Source organism: Biomphalaria glabrata, chromosome 4, assembly GCF_947242115.1.
Source record: "Biomphalaria glabrata chromosome 4, xgBioGlab47.1, whole genome shotgun sequence".
NCBI lineage: Eukaryota > Metazoa > Mollusca > Gastropoda > Planorbidae > Biomphalaria > Biomphalaria glabrata.
The window spans coordinates 25,149,312-25,166,664 of NC_074714.1; the positions used below are offsets into that span (position 1 = coordinate 25,149,312).

At 33.7% G+C, this 17,353-nt stretch overlaps 1 protein-coding gene across 6 annotated transcripts in view; it reads left to right on the forward strand.

Moving 5' to 3' along the window:
* LOC106054164 (voltage-dependent calcium channel subunit alpha-2/delta-2-like) overlaps window positions 1-8,275 on the forward strand; it is a 63,686-nt gene extending 55,411 nt beyond the window's left edge. For all 6 annotated transcript variants that reach the window (XM_056025311.1, XM_056025312.1, XM_056025315.1 and 3 more), the window contains one exon: window positions 64-8,275. In XM_056025311.1, coding sequence (XP_055881286.1) covers window positions 64-198 — 135 coding nt within the window. In that variant the 3' untranslated portion in view covers window positions 199-8,275. The remainder of the gene's footprint in view (window positions 1-63) is intronic.
* Window positions 8,276-17,353: the final 9,078 nt, after the last annotated feature.

Consider the following 17,353-nt stretch of genomic DNA (forward strand, 5'->3'; position numbering starts at 1 on the left):
AGTGCATTAAAACTTCCTTTGTAGTGAAGCCCGCAACTCATTGACCTGTTCTCTTCTGTTCAGGAGGATGACTCTCAATGTGGCTGTGTGAATATCAAGGCATCAGTCATGTCTGTAATGATAGCAGTAGTAGTGGTGATGTGGCAGTGGACTACACAGCCTAGAATAGAAATCCTTTGCTGGCTTAGTACATGCTGAGGCTGCTCTCATGTGACAAAAACTTTATAACAGCCATTTTCTTCCTTTTTATTTAGGCCTACATTAACTATTTTATTAACCATTGGAATCTTTGTGCAGACTGTGTTGTTTAAGGAAGCACTTTTTTTAAATTAATTTCTTTGCGTTATCTTCCTAATATATATATATTTATATATACACTATGTATATATATATATATATATATATATATATATATATATATATATATATATATATATATATATATATATATATATATATATATATATATATATATATATATATATATATATATTGTTATGACCTGGGAGTGACCTGGAAGTGATCTAAAGAAAATAACTAATTCTCAGGTTGCTGGTATCTCACTGATTGCAGAAGCACAATCCAACTATAATGAGTCAATATTCCCAGTAAAAGAAATAATTTCACAATACTCCAATTCAAATTTACATTTCCCGATTCACTAACACAAATTAAAGAAAACAATCCTCAGTCAAGAAATCAAAATCATAACTAAAGTTCCTTAGCACATTAACACACTAGCTCAGGTCATTTACTCCCGACAGCACAACAAAAATCACCCTACTTTGCATGTGCAAAAAATGGTAAGTCGGGGGTAACAGGTTTACAGCACTGCCCCCCTCCCTATGTCTGTTCATCCTGAACAGACTTAGTCTTCTCAAAATACCAGTGCAATCAATCCATGTGCACAACCTCATCCTGGAGCAGCAAATCAGTCTGGCCGAGCCCATTTTTACTGTCTGGCATGATGTCCTTAAACTCCAGCAACATTTGCCCAGCCACTGCATTCCTCCTCAGATTCTCACCTACAGCATCCAATCAACCCAAGAATCACATGATGAGACACTAGCTACAGGAACCACCACATCACACGTTACAATAAGATCCACTGGACAACAGGTGGCGATAACATTATTCTTCTGTAGGTAGCAAGCCGGAATGTCAAGATTCATAACCTGAACAGGTACCCTCTGGTCGTTTCTGTTTACAACCAGTATTCTCCCAACAGGCAGTCTTCTGCATATTTCCTTTAACTGCTCTATGAGGCTTTTGATAAACAAAGGATCATTATCTTCTATTGTGTCACATATAATGGCTTCAGACTGTGCGAGTATGCTGGTATCTTCCGTTATCAAGACCCTCTTTTATCTGTTCTCCTATGTCGTTCTCCAGCAACAGAATATTGAGATTTCTATATTGCACTTTGCCACTTCCAATGTTCAAGGAGAATCCAAACAACTGCATGAAGTCTAGTCCCAGAATACACTCATCCATCATATTGGCCACAGAGAATTCATGACTTAAAGGTTGATTGGCTATCTCAGTCTTTACAGTAGTCTGTCCTAAAATTGGCAAAAGTTCTCCACTAGCTGTTTTTATAGAATACCGTAAGCCACTTATTTCATGAATAACTTTATTTATAACACTAGAATGAATTATTGATCTTGATGTACCAGTATCTAATAGAATTTTGTAACGAAATCCTATTTTCCCTTGTACTCTCAGACTTCTATTTTTTCCTAGCTTAGCCACTGGAATGATAAGCCTAGGGCTTGCTGTGAATCTCTCTGCATGTCTCCGCCCCATGAGACCGACAGAATTCAGTTTTCTTGGTTCAGAGATTGGATGGTGGCCTGGTGATCCCCAATCCATCTCTCCTTCTTGGTTGGCCTGCAAATCCATGAGTACTATTTCTCTGTATGTGACCAGGAGTATTGCAATTCCAGCAGCAAACGACTGTTCTGTTTTGTTTGGGCTTTTCTGAGACTGTCGGTCATCTATAGTTTCAACTACTTGTCTGATAATATACGTGAGGTCCCCCTCCTGAACATTAAGCCTCAACTGAAATGGTTTGTTTTTTATGTGTCCTTAGCTGCCTCAGAAGATAAGGCATATATCAAAGCATCGCTTGCCTCTCTTTTTCCACTTAATCTAATAGCCTTCTCAATTCACGCTCACAAACACCATCAATAAACGCATCCATTATAAGAACGCTCAAGATTTCCTGGGTCAGGTAAGCCAGGCGTGCCAGTTGTTCGATATCTGCCACCAACTCCTGTAGTGTCTCTCCTGGTTTTTTGCTGCAGTCTTCAATTGCACTCTAAAAACCTCCTTCATGTGTTAGTCCCCAAATCGCAATTCCTTTGTTCTAACAATGGCCTCGTAATCTTGCTGGTTGTTTACTATCTGTAGCAAACGAGCCTTTCCTCGTAACACCTCGTAGCATTAATTCAGTTGCTTTTTCATTGTTCGTACTTCAGTTGTTCATTTCAGAAGCAGCCTCAAATTCTCTTTATAGACTGTCTATGAAACTGTACCATCAAAAATAGGTGGCTTGACTTTCTCAATTGCTTTGCTCAATCCTGAATCATCGTTAAGGTCTTTAATCTTTTGCTCCATCTCTACTGTAAGCTGTGACTTTACTGCAGTGATTTCATCCCTTAATTTCTGAATTCTTATGCCTGTCGCTATTGCTTACATTGACCATAGAAGTTCCTCTTTTATTTCACTCAACATTCTGCCAAGATCAGCCTTCATTTCAAACTTGTGTCTGAGTCAAACCTGTCTTCTTTCAAGGCATCTTTCAGACGGCTACTGAGGACTTCTTTGTTTCCTGATGCTATGATGTCTTGCCTCTTTAACTCCTTTACGGATTTTGTTAATCTGGAGCTCATGTAGGTGTTTAGAAGTAGACGTGTTGGTAAATAGTCTTTGACACCAATTGTTAGGACGTGGGAGTGATCTAAAGAAAATAACTGATTCTCAGGTTGCTGGTATCTCTCTGATTGAAGAAGCACAATCCAACTATAAAGAGTCAATACTCCCAGTAAAAAGAAATAATTTCACAATACTCCAATACAAATTTACACTGCCCAATTTACTAACACAAATTAAAGAAAACAATCCTCAGTCAAGAAATCAAAATCATAACTAAAGTTCCTTAACACATTAACTCACTAGCTCAGGCTATTTACTCCTGACAGCATAACAAAAATCACCCTACTTTGCACGAGGAAAAATGGTCAGTCAGGGGGGAACAGGTATTTATCAAAATATATAAAGATGATCCATAGTAAGTGTGAACATTATGATGTTTTGTTATACATATTATCTTTAAGTAATTTCAATTACGGTTGGAATTGAAGAATGTAATTATGTAAAAAGTAAATAATTTTTACATCAGATTAGATATTTGTAGTAGGTTGAAAGAAAAATTCGAATGAATCATTGCTATTGAAATTTGTGTGTGTGTATTTTTTAATCTTTTTTCTTTATCCTATCTATATATTGTTGATACGTTGAATGATTGAATGGCACTACTTTTAGTGAATGCTATTTAAAAGAAGCCAGACTTTTATTTGAATGATCTGAACATTTATGGAAACAGAACTGAAAATGCCAATGTTTAAACAGGATAACAATGGTGTTAGAAATATTTTTTAAAATTCTGTATTTGCACCTATTTGTTAATATTTTAGGTTAAAGTTTTGTTTAAGTGTATTCAAGGATTGCTGCCTGGTCACTTTGGACCCTCATCATGATGGTCCTGTGTTCGAACCCTTTCTGCCACAATTCTGCTGGATGTTTAGGCTGAGCTGTAACATCCAAAACAAATACTAATTGTGTACACAATGACAGTGGGTCATTTTATCTGCCTTTTGAGTTTCTATATTTTCTAGAAATTTTTTCTTTCAATTTGTATGTCTACATTTTTTAGTTGTTTTTTTATTTTTTTCATTTCAATGCCAATTCTAGTCAATGTAGTTTTGAAAAATGTCTAATCCATTAGCTCCTTATACAATACAGTATTTTACAACAGACTCTTCATGTAGTCAAAAGTTATTTGCATTTATTTTAGACTTTGTGTAAGAAGAGCTCTTCCTTTCTCACACAATACATGAAGATAAACTTAGCAACAAAAATACAAAACATCCCCATAACTCAATTTGAAGCCAAAAAAAGTAAGATGGTTGCCTGGTCAGGCATGCATGCGCTATGGACTGACGATTTGGTGGTCTCGAAGGTCCAGGGTTTGAACTCTGCCCACTGCCACCCTGAGATGAATGCTGGGAAAATTTTAGATGGGGAGAAAAAGTGTTTAGCTAGAAACTGTAGATTGAACAAAATAAAACGGGTACTTCTTAACTAAATTGTCTCAAAGTATACATTCAAATGTCACTACTGCATTAGTTGATACAGTTTGTAATTGATATTTATTTATGAGAGTTCCTATTAATGAAATATATTTAAAAAGTTAATATATTCTTAAATGAGTTAAAACAAAAAGCATAAAATAAATTGATTCCATTTAGTATTCCTTTTGTTAGATTATGTAAAGATTTCATTCAAGTGTTTCTGGTTATGTAAGATTTGGCTCACATTCTGTGGCCATGAAGTTCAGCTGTGATTATTTTGTGATAAAGAGTGTACATTTATTTATTTAAATCCTTTTGTTTGCAGTTTGATTTGCAATAGTTTGTTTTGTTAACCCTGGTTGACATGTGCAATGCAGTCAGTATACTTTTTACAATGCTTATATTAACCTGCTCTCTATATTTCTTGGATGATAAGATTTTGGCAATTGATTTTTGACATCTACTCATCCAATTGTCATCAAATTTTGCATGGAAGCTCATGATCAATGACAACACATGATCAATTAATAGAACAACCAATTAGTTAATCAATTAGTGGTAATTAATTAATTTTGTTTTTATATAGAATACCGAATATAGGAATTTTTTAAAATACATTTTCGACCACTTCTACATTCAATAATCATCAAATTTTGCATACAAGCTTATGGTCAATGACAACACACGAATCAGTAAAAAAAAATCAACTAATTAGTTGGTTGTGAATTTCACTGAAACTCATACTAAACACTCCTAATGCTTAAAAAAAATGTTTTATTTTTTAGTGCGTTCAATATAAGCGTTTTTGTTTGTTTTTATTTAATTTTTATTTTATTAAATATTTATTTTCTACGTTCATATAAACAACTTTTATGGCTTGTGATTCAATCAATTATTTATATGAGCTGAATCTATTTTCTAGTTTTATTCAACTAAATTAGCCTGCAACAAGATTGTCACTCCAAATATTCAATTTTTTAAAAAATATATATCACTTTCTAATGGTGATTAGGCAATTATAATAGGAACACTTTCTTTCACAACTTTTTTGTTACTGAAATATTCAAAATAGTGGACTAAAATTATAAATAATAGAAAATTCTTTGTATGGTTTCTTATACATGCATCTCCAAGCTGAATACTTGAACTATTTATATATTTTACAAATGTGGGTCAAGAGTTACTTACATTTGTTCAAGTTAGTGAGTTGTACTAATGTAGTGGCAAAATGTAATGAGAAAACAAAACTATTTGCAGTCTACTACATGCAGGTTATACCTATTCCTTCATTTGGAATGCCAGTGTTAAAGATCAATAGGACTTATACATTTTATCGCTCATTCTTTCCAGTTGCTATGCACTGTTGATATAATCATTTTTTGTAATGGCTACATTTGTTTTTTGATAGTTCACTGTATAAGTTGTATTTCTGTGATGCTTAAGAATTGTGGAAATGAAATATATAAAGTTTAAAAAAAAATTGATACAAAAATATATAAAGTTTTTACGAAAATTGATACAAAGTGTTACTATACTTATATTAGACCTTTCTTGTTTTAAAGCATAGAACAGTCCTATATTGTGCTTCCCATAAAGTTGATCTACTTGAATATCCAATGTTTGTCTGTAGTAATGTAGATTTATGTTGTTAACTTTTTTTACAGTGTTTAAATGTCATAATTTTTCTAAAGTAAAATAACTTTACTATTGTAATAAATTGACTACCGTAGGGAAATAACCTGACTTGTGAAATGACAATTGAAATGACTTGACTATTGAAGTAACCATACTAGTGAAATGACTATTGAAATAAGCTTACTATTGAAATGACTTGGACTATTGTAATTTTTTTTTTTTTTGCAATATTTTTTTCAAGCATGTTTGAAATTATATGTTTGAACTTATCTAAAACAAATCATCATTCATTGGATCTATTTTGTCATTGCTCTACTTGAAATTGCCCTATCCATTCACTATTTGGTGCATTAATTATTATAGCATTGTTTTATAAAGTTTGTATTTCTCTATCACATCGTATTGAAATGATTGTGTATGAGCCAATGCAGTAGGTTGAGAATAATTATTTTTCTTGTTCTTTAATAGGTTCTCTTGTTTCTGACTTGACAAAAAGATCCTAGTTAAAGGTGTTAATGAACATCACTATTGCAACAAGTAGTACTGGTACATCATTCATATTTTAAGGATCTGAAAATGCAACTATTTAACAGTTTTAGTTTTTTTCTGTAACTTAAAATTCATAGCATCACCAACAGAATTTTTTTTATGAGCGCATAATTTGAACAGTCAAGGAATAATTTTATTACACAACTATATATTTTAAATTAAATGTTGATAACTGATATGTCCTTTAATTGCATATCAAAGCATCTAAATGTTCTAGATTTATATTGAAAAGAATACTGTTTATATTATTTTATGCAAAATGTTTAAAAAGGAACAACATGTGTAGTTGTTTTTTTTAAGGGATCCTTGTCACTTTTCTCCATATTGATAAGTATACAGTTTTTAGAATGCAGATTATTTCAACATTTAGAACAGATTCAACATAAAAAAACAATGGTAGGTATAAAGAAGGCAAATTATTTCTTATTATGTAACCCTCATTGCTGGTGGATAAAACATTGAAGATCAAATTCATAACAAACATACATTCTGCATTTTACTTATTTTTTTAAATTTAAAATAAATCTATTGTTACTTTGAAGATAGACAAACACTATTTTTAGGAACCATTATTAGACAACTAGTGCCTTGAAAAAAATGTTCATTACTTTTGATTGTTCTTGCAGAATTGCAGCAAGTCAATGAACTGTCTTGTGATACATATATATATGGTCAAACAGTGGTCAACTGAAGTTTTATTGTATACCTAGTAAATTGTGCATTTTTTTCTTTTTTATTAGTACAGAATGTTTCATGAATGAATCACATCAGTTTTTAAGAGTATTTTTTTTTAACCATTAATAACATTTTCATTTTTTTCTTTATGCAATAAAATCACTTAGCTACCTACATCCTTAAAATAATACAGTTGCTTTGTAGAATCTTAAACAACTGTCATGTGGATTGTTATCCTTAACCTCAGATCTTTTAGGTATGGTAGATGAATATGAATCCTCAGAAATCTGTTACAGCTTACACTTAAGCAAATATTTTGGAATAACAAGTTCTGTTGTTGTTGTTATGTCTTATCAATGAATGTTTGTTAATTATGGGAAAAAAAAAAAGACTTTTTTTTCTTTTCTACATTGAAATCAACTTTGAGCAACAAATTTCTGAACAAATATTTCTTAGCCTCATGGGTCATTAAAGTTTAATTACCATCTGATGTTCTAAATACAATACCTTTCCTATCCACTAAGATAAACTTGTTTAATAAAGCCAATTCTCCTGTAAAATTGTAAATATGTTCTACTAACATTGTTTTATCAAATATTTGGTACCAGTACTATATTTTTAAAAAATGCAAATGATTCTTTGGTTAGCTTTCATTGCATTGAATCATTTCAAATACTAGGTAGTAACCATAATGAAAATGTTTATAAAATATGAAGTCCCTCATTTTGATTTTTTTTTGCATTCCAATCTGTGTGATTTCCTTTTGCCATTAGTGAGCTGATATCTATGCTCAAGTATTGTATTAACTGCTTATATGAAATTTTGTTCATTAATGTTTTCATTCAACTTTTGAATTCCAAAGATTTTTGTTTGATACAATTATCATTCAAAAATGTCATTAATGAATTTTATTCATATTTTAGTGTTAAAGTCATAGCATGTGTCTCCCACTAAATGTAATTCTTTTTCCCACTACACATAAGAATTATGTCCACTCTGTCATTTATTTTTGTAAATGTTGATTCTGTTTGGCCTATAAAATAAAATTTATTTTAAGCACATCCCTTATTTATTTCTGATATTATTTTAATCTAAAAAAAAAATACTTGTTCCATTTTATACTAATAAAACTGAATTCACTACAATTCCCGTAAGCTTGTTGGTAAGTTAAAAATAAATTGTTAGTACAAAATGGCTGAAAGAGCACAAGAAGACCTAATCAGATCCTCTCAAAGTAATGCAAGGCATAAAAGCAGTTTTCATTAATAGTTTAAGAATAAAACTGCAGTATGTAAATCTCCATGATAGTATTGTTTATAGCTAAGTCGTGAGGAAGGTTTCCTTTTGTTAACTTCATCCTCATAATGTCAACTATTAATTAATGTCAACTTATTAATTGTAAGATGTTCTGGGAAACCATAAATCATTTTTAAAATTAGCAATCTCTTTTTTCCCCTAAAATATAATTCATACCCTAAATACAAACACACACAGACACAAAAGTCAAATAAAACAAAATATTTTAAGTGAAAAATTAAATGTAAATTAGAATTCTAAAATCACTTATAACATATAAATTGAAGAATCAAGTTCAACTCCATAAAACAAGAAATGTTTTAAAACAGCACAAAATAAGCATTTTATATTAACAGACCAAACTTTCAACAGTGCCATACAGATGTATTACTTACATAAACAAAAGAACAATTACAAAATATTTCAGATATTGGAAACAGCAGTCATACAACTTTCAAACTTATATGCACATGAAATTGTCATGTCTTACTAAAAAATAAAGATTTATTATTTACAATAATCTTTATTTTAGTACAACTGAAATCAATAACAACATTTAATATTGATATTGTTTGTAAGTAAGCTTAAGGTCATTAAAATCTAAAGTAAAATAAATGAAACTGTTTGAACCAACACCCAAAGAGTAAATGAATTAAAATATGTGCATAAAAAATGTATTGTAAATTACATTATGATTGAGACGCTATCTAGATAGATTTTATAAGTGAAAAAATAGAGTATATTTTTTTAAACTAAATTTCAAATGTTAACATTTTTGAGACCATCGGACTGTAGAGCTCCTAATTTTAAATTACAACCACACAAAAGTACAGACAGTAATAGTTAAGAACACACAAATTCATTTTATTTAATTACAATTAACATTTGTAATAAGATTAAAGAGCATTATAAGATACATCATGATTTAGAGACTTTGTTCAAAAGTTTAAATTGCACTATAGGTGAGTACCAAAATTGTCATAAATAATTAAAGTCCAGAATTCATATCTTTTCAATGAAGCTTGCTCATACTTTCATTTTATTCATGGTACTGTTATGTAGATCTAAAGGTATTTTAAAATCCATCACTTTTCTTCAGATGTTGGGCTTGGAATGTTTTTTGAATACATTTGAACAATGTTTCAGTTTTGAAATAGCTGAGAGAATCTTAGTAAAATGTTATCTCTGATGGTCATAAACATTCCATGTGTAGTATTAGCTGGATTGTGTTTGCTTCACTGTGTAGATCTAGATCTTTGACTTCACAATCTATTAATTCCACAACATTATTTTAGATCTAGATTCTAAATTTATTAAACTTTAGATATAGATAGATAATAGAACTGGTACCATACTGGCTTTGGGCTTGAGAAAAGTTATCTGCACATGATCAAGATGATCCAATTTCCAATGAAACAATATCATAATATGCGAGTAAACATAAAATCCATTAGATATAAAAGTCGTTCAAAGCAACTGACGAAATAAATCACTGTACATTTGCTATATAAGTTAATAATGATAGATGAAATGATGTTGAAAAATACGTGAATATGCAGTCATTGATTGAATAAGGTCGAGAGGCGTTGTCGTTGACAGTTGACGTGAGTTGTCTCTTGTCAAATCTGTGTTCAAGTGTTGACATGCCATGATTAGTGTGACGCCCGTCTCCGAGCATAATAACCAAGGCATGCACAAATACCTAAAATTCCAATAATAAGCCCAATCACCAATGCTATGGCATCGCCGGCATCAAATGCTGCGACACCAGGTACAAATAATGCCAAGAAAAATAGTACGAGTGGCAAGTATTCAGTGGTTTCTGCCATCTTGTTTAACTGCTAGCATGTGATTTGTCACATGACCAGATAAAAAACACACCTCACTAAAAACGTAAATTTCGTTCGATTGTATTATTATTATTAGATCAAGATATTACATTTATATTACGCCAGAGTTTATTTTTATTCAATGACGCTACACGTTACTAAAAGCGGTATTTATAGCATGATTAGATCTAGAATCTATTACGGTCTCAATATATCTTTATTAAAAATAAAATCTTTGTTATTAAAAAAAAATACTATTGTAAAAGACACTCCTTTATGCAACTGACTAAAATTGGTAAAAGCGATTATTTTGCTCTTAATAACTTACATGTTTTACCCCCCCCCCCCCAAAAAAAAAATCCAGATAAGCGAATGGTTGCTGTAAATCAAACTCAGTAAGGTGCATGGGCCACATAAAAACTTACTGTGATCTGAGGGGCCGCAGGCAAAAATCAGTTGCAAAGCAGTCAACTAATTTAATGTAAATTAGAAACAATACAATAGAATACAATACGGTAATTAATTCCAGAAGAATTGAAGAAATTAATTGTAAATAAAATAAATGAGAAATGGACGAGCTCTCATCCAAATCACAAGAATTTTAAAGAAGACGCTTACAATACTATTGTTAATTATGATCTAGGTTCACAGTCAGCAATAAACAAACAACAACCATTAGTGTCATGGCGGAGAATGATACTTTATTATATTGAACGCGTGCACCTTTGCGCACCATATCAACATCCCCTTTTCTTTAAAAAAAAATAAAAAAAAATAAAACATTTCGGGGAGTATCATAGAAAAAAAATAAAACAAAACCACAACATAAACAACTAAACATAACATACATGTATACGCTTCAATCAATATGAAACATATCACATTTAAAAATCAACATTCAATAGTTCATTAAGACACATAGTCATTGAATCTTGTCGGTTTCTTCAACTGATCCCTTGGTCGCAGGGAATGATGAGTTGATGAGTGGCGAACGTGTTGATCCTGAGTTCTATTGTCCTGTATGTTGTTATCAGTATCGGGAAATATATCTTCTTCTGTTTCTCTGTTCGGGTTAATATGTACTCTGTTTCTTTGGTACACTGCACCATTGTCACCTCGAATAATGTAAGCTCTCTGATTGACTTGAGACTGGATTCTTCCACGTCTCCATGTAGGGTCATTAGGAGATTGGAAATAGACCATCTGTCCAGTTTTCAGCTGACTTAAATTTCTTGACCTCTTATCATAAGATGTTTTTACACTCATCTGACGTTTTTCTTTCCTTCTCATAATGTTCTCTTGACATGTAGAAATCTTAATGTTACTCCTTTTGTTTGGTATCAGTGTTCGAGTCATCCGACCAAAAAACATCTGAACTGGGCTTAGATTTGTGTCTTGCCTTGGAGTATTTCTAAATTCCAGAAGAGCTTCATAAGCATCTGACTTTGATTCTCTAGATTTCTTCATTATGTTCTTCAAAAGTTTAACTGCTGACTCAGCCTTTCCATTGGATTGATGGTGTCCTGGAGAAGATTTCAAATGAGTCACTCCCCATTCCATCATAAATTTGGAAAAATATTCCGATGTGAACTGAGGTCCGCTATCAGATATACAAACTTTGGGCACCCCATATCTTGCAAATAAAACTTTCAGTTTCTTTATAATTGCGTGTGTTGTTGTCAACTGCATGTTTTCTACCTCTATGAAATTTGAATAATAGTCCACTATGGCTAGATATTGTTGGTCACACATTTGAAATAAATCAATTCCAATCTTGTCCCACGGATTAGAACCTATTTCGTGCTGTATTAATTCTTCTCTCTGATTTGCTGGTTTATTTTTCTGACAAATGTAGCATGAGTTGGCTATTTCCTGTATTCGAGCTGATAATCCAGGCCAGAAAACTGTTTCTTTTGCTCTTCTTTTCATTGAGTCTACTCCCAGATGTGCTGCATGGAGTTTTTCTTCTATTTCCTTGCGAAGTGATATCGGTATGATTATTTGTTCTCCTTTCAACAGGAGTCCGTCTTCGTATGTTAACATGTCTCTAAGTGAAAAATATTGTTTGAGTTCAGGTAAACTATTATGTTTGTCTGGCCATCCATTTAGGATATACTGAATAAGTGTTTGCAATGTTCTATCTTTCTCTGTCTCGATTCTGACTTTCTCCAGCACTGCATCTGGTATTGCCAGTCCCACTGTATTGACACAAACATCAGGGATATCACTCTTTTCCTCTGATGGGTCTCTACTCAAAGTATCAGCTATGAACAAATTTTTGCCTTTGACATATTGAAACTGGATATCGTAACGATAAAGACGCATCATTAGACTTTGTAGCCTTCTCGGAGCAGAACTGAGTGGTTTTTGAAGGATGTTTTCCAGTGGTTTATGGTCATTCTGAACTATAACTGTCCTGCCATACGTATACTGGTCAAAACGTTCCAAACCAACAACCACTGCCAACAATTCTTTTTCAATCTGTGCCCATCTTTTCTGAGTATCAGTTAATGATCTAGAAGCATATGCTATTGGACTGCCATCTTGTAATAACGCTGCTCCTAACCCATTTTGGCTACTATCTGCTTGTAATGTAAGCTCTTTGTTAGGGTCAAAATATATCAATGTGCCATGAGTCGATATTTTCTGTTTTATCTTGTTGAAAGCTCGTGTGCATTGATCAGACCAAACAAATGGTGTGTTCTTTCTGACCAACTCTGTTATGGGCTGTAAATCTGTCGACAAGTCTGGAACAAATCTTGCAAGATATTGAACCATGCCACAGAATCTTCGGACTGATGAAATATCTTTTGGAGCATTCAAACTCAAAATCGCAGATACTTTGTTCGGGTCTGGTTTTATTCCTGCTTCTGTAATAATATGACCCAAAAAAATAATTTCAGCTGTTCTAAAAACAGACTTTCCATGGTTCAGTTTAATCTTCTTTTCTTGACATCTCTTCATCAGCTCTCTTAGGTTAATATCATGATTTCTGAGTGCTTCTTCTTTCGTTCTTCCTCTTCCTACCACTATAATATCATCAACGTAATTGAAACACCCTTTCAGTCCTTCTAGTGCTAGATTTAATCGTCTCTGAAAAATTTCTGAACTCACTTTCAGTCCAAATGGTAATCGTTTCCATTTGTATCTACCAAATGGGGTTATCATTGCTGTCAAATTAGATGACGCTGTGTCTAGTCTGACATGCCAGAAAGCTTCTTGCACATCCAATTTGCTGAATATTTTGGCATCGTTCAAATCTGCCAATATGTCATCTAAAGTAGCAAGATTATAGAATTCCCTTAGTAAAACTTTATTCAGGGCTTGTGGATCTATGCAGATCCTAATTTTTCCATTAGCTTTTTCCACAATTGCCATCTGACTCACCCACTCTGTAGGCTCTATCACTGGTTCTATGATTCCTCTCTGCACTAGGGTCTTTAACTCCTCCTTAACTCTTTCTTGTAAAGCAATAGGGATCTTTCTACACGGCAGAACCTTGGGCTTAATGCTGCTATCAATCTTTAAAGACACTTCTCCTAAGTCACCCAAATCACCAGTAAACTTTGGACTACAGTCTTCTTCTTGGTTATTCACTACTGATGCTATGAACCTATCTTTATTGACTTTGATTAACTTCATTCTTGTTAAAGTTTCATGACCTAGAAGGCATGCTAGATTATTTGGTACAACTATATATTCCACCTCAAATGTTTCGTTAGTTTTCTCATTTCTCGTCGTTAGAATGGCTTTCCCTAAGGGTCTCATTTCAGTCTTATTCCACATTAGTAATCTTTGCGTTGCCTTTTCTATCTGATTCTTATTTACGTATTTTTCCTGGATGGTATTTACATCAGCTCCACTATCTATTTGAAACCTTACACGGTGACCATTTACTGTCATAACTGCTGTCATCCTTTTCGTTTTGTGGTTCTCCAAAGACATCACCCATTCATTTTTTACCATCATGACATCATCTCTTGTGTCCGACTGTATCTGTCTTTCATCGTTAGACATATCATCTGACACCTGCTGAATTTTCTTTTTGCACATTGCAGCAAAATGATGTCTCCCCTTGCATGCTAGGCACATTTTACCCCATGCAGGGCACTTTTCTTTAATGTATTCGTGAATCTTTCCACAATACCTGCATTTACCTTTCTGAATGTTTGTTCTTGAAGGTGTTGATACTTTCTCAATGATTGGAGGGTCGGCTTGCATTTGTCTCAACTGTTTGTTGGCGGTCTCGTACGCTCTGCAAATGTCTCTGCACCTTTCCAATGTGAGACTACTGTCTTGTAGCAATTTCATTTTGAGGCATTCATGTCTAATACCAAGAACTACTCTGTCTCTAATCAAGCTATCTTCCAGGCGTTCAAAACAACACGTTTTTGCAAGTCTTCTCAGATTTGTTATGTACTTTTCAATGTCCTCGCCTTCTTGCTGTTCACGAGTATTGAACACATAGCGCTCATAAGTTTCATTCGTTTTTCCAATGCAAAAACTTTCAAATTTGTTCACTATTTCTTCCATCTTTCTTTCTTTTCCCTTCTCAATTTCAAGACCTTCATATATGTCCATCGCTTTTGTCCCTATAATTGTTAGAAAGGTGGCCACTCTGACCTCCTCTGATTCTTCCGACAATTTAGTGGCTAACTCATAGTTTCGCCAGCTCCGGTGAAACTTTTGCCAATTAGCGGCCATGTTTCCTTCTACCTCGAGCGGCTCGGGTACAGGAAGGAAATTTCTAGCTGCCATTGCACGGCGTAGCCTTGAATTGTTGCCTATTTATTATTGCAAACAATAAACCTTTATATACTTATTAATGATTACCTCTGATCATTAATATACCGCTGCCACCATGTTAATTATGATCTAGGTTCACAGTCAGCAATAAACAAACAACAACCATTAGTGTCATGGCGGAGAATGATACTTTATTATATTGAACGCGTGCACCTTTGCGCACCATATCAACAACTATAAGCCAGTATAAGCTATCCCGACAAGACCAACGTTAACGTCTAATCTTTCGACTCAGGACCGGACACAACAGAATGTGACAACACATGTACCGGAAGCTCAAAATTGGAACCAGTAAAATCTGCCCATGTGGAGTATCACCAGAGAATGCCGACCACTCCTCCAAAACTGCTCTCTTTACCAAGAGGCCCGTATAAGACACTGGCCCCAAAACACCCCAATAGAAAGAAAACTATATGGAGAGCTCCCTGATTTGGAAACCACTACGCAGTTCATCGCGTGTATTGGTCTAGTCATCTGAACACTCCAACATAACAATGAGAACGAAGAAGAAGAAGAAGAAACAATAATTAATGGCATACCTGTCCCTTAGTTAGCTAAATTTGTACTACAATTTGATCATTTAAAATTACTTTGATTTACGCATTATTTTAATTTGCCCTGATCAGTGTTTTTGTACTCAGTGTCAGTACCTACCTACTCAGGCAGATACCAGATGGCAAGATGGACTGTGTTGAAATTAAAGACTGTGATACGGATAAACTTGCTATAAACTGTGTTTCATGAACTGAACTATTTGAAGATATGATATACTGTGTTTCATGAACTGAACTATTTGAGGATATGATAAACTGTGTTTCATGAACTGAACTATTTGAAGATATGATAAACTGTGTTTCATGAACTGAACTATTTGAAGATATGATAAACTGTTTCATGAACTGAACTATTTGAATATATGATAAACTGTGTTTCATGAACTGAACTATTTGAAGATATGATAAACAGTTTCATGAACTGAACTATTTGAAGATATGATAAACTGTGTTTCATGAACTGAACTATTTGAAGATATGATAAACTGTGTTTCATGAACTGAACTATTTGAAGATATGATAAACTGTGTGTTAATGAATTAAAATATGTGACAATATGATCAAGAAAAGGATCAAAGGAATTGAACTGTGTAGTGAAACTTTCGAGTCCGCTCTTGACTATTCTGAAGATTCACCATAAAGCTGCCTTGATGTATGTTGTGGTCCTGTGTCCCCATAAGATGTTGTTATGTGTTAAAAAGCCCTAATGCTATTGTAATGGACGGTGACGTAGACGGGAAAAAAAGTGGAATTTTTTTCTTTAGATGGAAGGGGGGAAGTTGTTATATGTATTTAGAGTAATTTTGTGTATTAATCTCGAGACCAAAAGAGTAGATAGAACTAGACAGGAAATACATGTTATGGGACGCTAGAAAGGAAGTAAGAAAGAGACGCTTAGAGAGAAGACTCGACGACCATACATATTGTTATGAATTTGCCATGCGCACCACCATCCAGGCTAGTGCAGAGATGCGCACTTCTAGTAACCAAACTAGAACAGGTTGTTGACATGAAGAGACTAACGATTTCCGCCCAAGAGAGAGCCAATATGGAGATGCTGTGCTCAAGGCAGATGCATGCCCCTTTGTGTTTGTCATGTCTCCATGTAAATAAACGTCTATGTCCTCGTTGAGTTGCCTCACTTAAGTTATTACAATTGGTCTCAGAAGTGGGATTTATGGCAACTCAAAGAGAGGAGGTAGGATTAGATCTCTATGGCATCGCTGAAGCTAATTACATCAGCTCTTAATTAAAGAGCTAAGACAAGAGCTTCGAGACCGAGGTTTAAAACCTGTCGGTAGCAGGGAAACGCTCACGGCTCGTCTGCGGCAAGCTCTGATCGATGAAGAGGAAGATCCGGAGACCTATCAATTTGAAATTGAGCCTGGGATTGTTGATGTAATGGGCAAGATCCAAGACTGTGGGGATGCATTTAAGGAACAATTGAACATGATTAGGAATAAGATGAGGAGCATGATGTGGAACAAAGTAGATGAAAGTGTGTTGCCAGTAGAAGGCCAAATAGAACTCAAATAGCTCCTCATGTATGTTAAAATTCCTTTCACATGCCCTTATGAATATAAGCCAACTGTACTACACCCGTTACTTCAGTTGACTCATCGATAGTTAATTTCAGCCAATGAAAATAATTCAA